This window comes from Papaver somniferum, chromosome 10 (assembly GCF_003573695.1).
Source record: "Papaver somniferum cultivar HN1 chromosome 10, ASM357369v1, whole genome shotgun sequence".
NCBI classification, from domain to species: Eukaryota; Viridiplantae; Streptophyta; class Magnoliopsida; order Ranunculales; family Papaveraceae; genus Papaver; species Papaver somniferum.
The window spans coordinates 139,703,851-139,708,346 of record NC_039367.1 but is presented as its reverse complement, the minus strand read 5'-3'; the positions used below and the strand labels follow the sequence as shown (position 1 = coordinate 139,708,346).

At 44.2% G+C, this 4,496-nt stretch overlaps 1 protein-coding gene across 1 annotated transcript; it reads left to right on the top strand.

The window, feature by feature from the left end:
* The first annotated feature begins 250 nt into the window (after positions 1-250).
* On the top strand, positions 251-1,009 carry LOC113316326. Its single transcript, XM_026564535.1, has one exon. The coding sequence runs from the start codon at positions 251-253 to the stop codon at positions 1,007-1,009; it is 759 nt and encodes a 252-aa protein (XP_026420320.1).
* The last annotated feature ends 3,487 nt before the right edge of the window (positions 1,010-4,496 follow it).

Here is a 4,496-nt window from a genome sequence, read left to right as displayed (position 1 = left end):
ATCAAATCGACGAAGTTAACGGCGAGACCGAGAATCTCGCATCCACAAACCCAAGACGAGGAGAGAACTCGAGATCAACTCGTTCCAAGGTTGTTTCATTCTTTGAACAGTTAGACGATGACTCAGGGGATCTAGGCATCACCACTATGAACCATCTTTCTCGCCCGAGAGAGCTCTGGGAAGAAGAAAGAAGGCAGAAACGAGGCGGAACAACGACGAGCTGCAAGCCCGAGTCGGCCGGCTAGAGGCAATGTACAAAGAGGCCACCGGGAGACAGGAAAACAAGAAATTAGTGGTAGTCATGCTAGAGGCAGGACAATCACCCTTATCTGAAAATCTACTAAGATTGCCATGTCCAAGGAAATGCTCTTTACCGACGCTCACGTACCCATTTACAGGAGTAGGAGATGCAATTGAGCACCTTAAAACCTATCGCATGACACTGACCCAATGGGACCATTATGATGTGGTGTTATGTAAATTATTTCCTTCCAGTCTAAGGGATGAAGCCCTACTATGGTACAATAATCTGCCTAAAGGCTCAGTCAAATCGTTTGCTCACCTATCTGAGCTGTTCTTAGAAACATACATTCACAACAGTCGAATCCTACCCGAAGTTGATGCACTGTTCCAAATTTCGAGAGGACCAAACGAGTCACTCCGTTCCCTGGTAACACGATGGATAAAGTTATGTGCTGAGATTGGAAAGGTCCCTGAGAACTATGCGATCTTGGGTTTTAAAAACAGTCTTAGAAAGACAGACCCTCTCTTTGTCCGCATGTATGAGGCCATGCCAAAAAATCTGGGTAAACTAAGAGAAGTCCAAGAGGACTACATAGCCTTGGAAGAACTCCAGGACGGAACCTATGAAAAAATGGCAAAAGGAACTAGCAGAGGAGAAAATGTGGTAGAGCCACAGAACCATCCAGTGCCAGCCCAAGGAGCAGGGCGATCCAACAATGGATCAACCCAGTTTGATAAACATCGGACTGGAGGATGGAAAGGTTGAGAACAGACCCGACAAAAGAAGAGAAAATTCGTAGACCCAGTTTATACAAAACTAAACACCCCAATATCCGAGATCCTCAAGAAGATCGACGGACAACATATGATAACCTACCCATGGAACAGGGGTCAGCAACCAGAATGAACTAAAAACAGGACTGATTTCCGTGAGTTCCACCAATTTCACAACCACACGACAGACTCATGTAGGCACTTAAAGAAGGTACTGCAATATATGATCAACGAGGGCAAGCTCCAAGAATACATTGCACAACCAACAGTACCACCAACCACCGGGGCACCCATACATCGTGTGGAAATTCCTCGCGAGGCGCAATACTTAGGTTGTAACACCATATCACACTCGTCGATTACTGCCCCTGCACGAGAAGGAAGCATCACGGGGCGACTCCACAAGCGCAACTTCAAAGACGATAAAGTTTTCAGCGTGGCTAAAGAACCCCCAATGGAGGAGTGGATGAAACTCCTCATAAGCTTTTCAGCCTCGGAGGCAAAAGAAGGAGGATACAACCACAACGATCCTCTAGTGGTCACGATGGCCATTGCACTCCCCGAACATGAGGACGAGAAAGCAAAAAACAAAGCACTACGATGGGCAATTCCCAAAATCCTAATTGATGGTGGCAGCTCTGTGGAGATATTGTTCCATGAAACATTCAAACAAATGGGCCTCAAAACGAATACCTCACACCCTCTACTTACAACATATTTGGATTTAACGGGTCATCGACTCGTCCAAGATGAGAGATAACATTAGAAATCCGGGTGGGAAGATTCCTTACCGTAACCACTTTCTGTGTGGTAGACGTGTTATCACCCTACACAACCATTGTCGGACGATCTTGGGTCCATGGAATCAAGGGAGTGGCCTCCACTTACCATCAAAGGATAAGATTCCCAACACCTGATGGAGTAGCATAAATCATTGGAGACTCTGGCGAGGCAAAATAGTGCTACAAGATGGTGATCCAAAATGACGAGAAAAACATAAACTCCCCAAAAGCACAAGCAAGGAGAGCTAGAGGCATCGATAATTCAATTGAAGCCCATGACTACATGGCAATAAGACGTGCACCAACACACTTGTCTAAAGCTCCATCCTCGTGCAACACCATAACCTCTGGACCGACTACACGACCCTTATAGCAATTACAGGACCTCCCCAAGGAGGGAGAAGTCAGACCTCGTACTCACACCAAGATTGAAAGTACTCTTAAGAACAAAGCAGCCTATACCGGCACCCAAAAAACCTTGGAGGATTCCCTCTACGACAGCTCACAGAAATTTGCTGGTATGGATACTGCACCTATAGGTTCCCTACTATCTTTCCTAGATAGTTACTCAGGTTACAACCACTACATTAGCAAGGCTAGCATGCAACATCATTTTCGACCAAGAACATACCTTGAACAAACAAGGATGACCACCCCAGAAGGCTCTACACTAAACCCCTGGCGACTCATTAATAAGGAAACAAAGGCTCCCAAGCCCAATCAGGTTATGGAAAAACAGCCAATTAACAAAAAACTTCACTTCACAAGTTTGGATGCAGACAAATCCCAACCGATATCTAAAGCTAATGAGAAGCATTAGCAGAACCACAACATATCTCTTGCTAAGAGTATCACACGGCCCATGAAGGATGATGTCTAAAAGGTTCATATTTGAGGCTAGGGCCCTAGGCCCCTACTTGTAAGAAGGTCATCAAACCTCCCTCGAAATGTACTAAGGGTTCACACTCTCTTTTGAAATTAATAAAACTACTCATTTTGTGTAATACTTGTCTGCATGTAGATTCATCTTTATTACATATGTATATTTTTCCTTTACTCCGTATATGCATTTAGACTAATCATATCATATTTGAACTTCTAACAAACACACCAAACAGATGAATCCATCAACAACTATGGCAGGGTGCTGGCCACACCCCCCATCCTACAAAACGATACGGTAAAACAACCCTCAGTTACCTTACATGGACTACAGACCTAAGGTAACATCGTCACGATCATGATATCAGACGCTTCAACAGCTACCTCAAGGAACAAATGCCCCAACAACGGGCGCTACACAAAACAAATAAATGTTAAACGAAAGTTGTTACAATTTAGGTACAATACCATAAGAGATAGCATATCCATCTAAGGAACTGATCACTCTTCGGATATGTTACCCAAGGTTGGACCAACTACGTACAGTCAAAACTCTTTCATAGTCAGATCATGACAAACTATCATACGATCAAAGAAAGGCAGTCACCATGTAGCAATGTTAATAATAGTTAGCAACAAAGTTAAGGTGCCTCCCACATACGAGGACTTACCACAAAATAATAAAGTTATGCCTCCCACAACTGAGGACTTTCCAGTAGCGATGAAAATGTTTCCACAAAGGAGCAACTAGACCTATAAACTTATGTTCAAACATAAGAAACCAAAAGAAGGAAGCCAAAACAAGAGATTCCGCCAAGAGATAGGAAAGTTCAGGCCTGTCCGTCATCAGGAGCCTCTTGTTCCTCACCTGCCTCGTCCTCAACATTAGTGACATTCTGCACGGGTTCGGGCTCAATGCTTGGTGGAGGGTCCACGATGTTCGCAGCAGCAGCAGCGGCAACTCGTTGGCGCTCCCGAATGACAGCAGACATACAGGCCTTGGTCATCAAAACCTTATACTCGGTGTGGAGATTACTTAACTTATCCTCCGTCTCTGCATGGGAAGCAGCCAATTCCTCTTCATGGCTGCTCACCCGTTCATTAAGCTCCTGATCAAGGGCCCGTCTAGCCGCTCTCTCTTCCTTCAATTGCTTTTCCAGCTCAGCCTTTTGCTTGCAAGCCTCTGCAAGACCGAAAGCACAGATGATTAATTTACGAAACATAGTAATGCAAAACGACACAAAAATTGATGCATCAATAACCTTCATTTTTAAGTAAAACGTCGGCTAAATTCTGTTCTAAACGGATCTTTTCGGTGTCTAGATCACTAAGACTTGCTTCTCCAGGAGTTACATCCATATCACCATGAGGACAGGCTAGCATATCCCTATCACGTTCCCTCTCCAAAGCAATGTAATCATGCTTAAGTCTTCTCAGTGCCTCCCTATTATCTTCAACTTGTGCTAAGATAGGCATATGATCGCACTGCCAATTAATAAGCTGATCCTATTGGGCTCGAAGCATCTTAATATCATCTGCACGCTCTACGGCTACCTTCTTAGCGTTATCCAATAAATCACGAAGCTCCACAGTACGATTCCGATGTACCTCCACATCCTCCCGCAACATGGTATTTTCTTGCTCTAAGAAGTCAATCTTGCACTGACGATCACTCACATTGAGTTTAAGACCACTGCGCTCTCTAGCATGTCTATGACCAACAGTGTCTAACTGCTCCTCCAATCATTTTACCATAACTACCAATACATGGAAAAATTCAGAAGTATAATTCCCTACCATGAAGACATAATATTA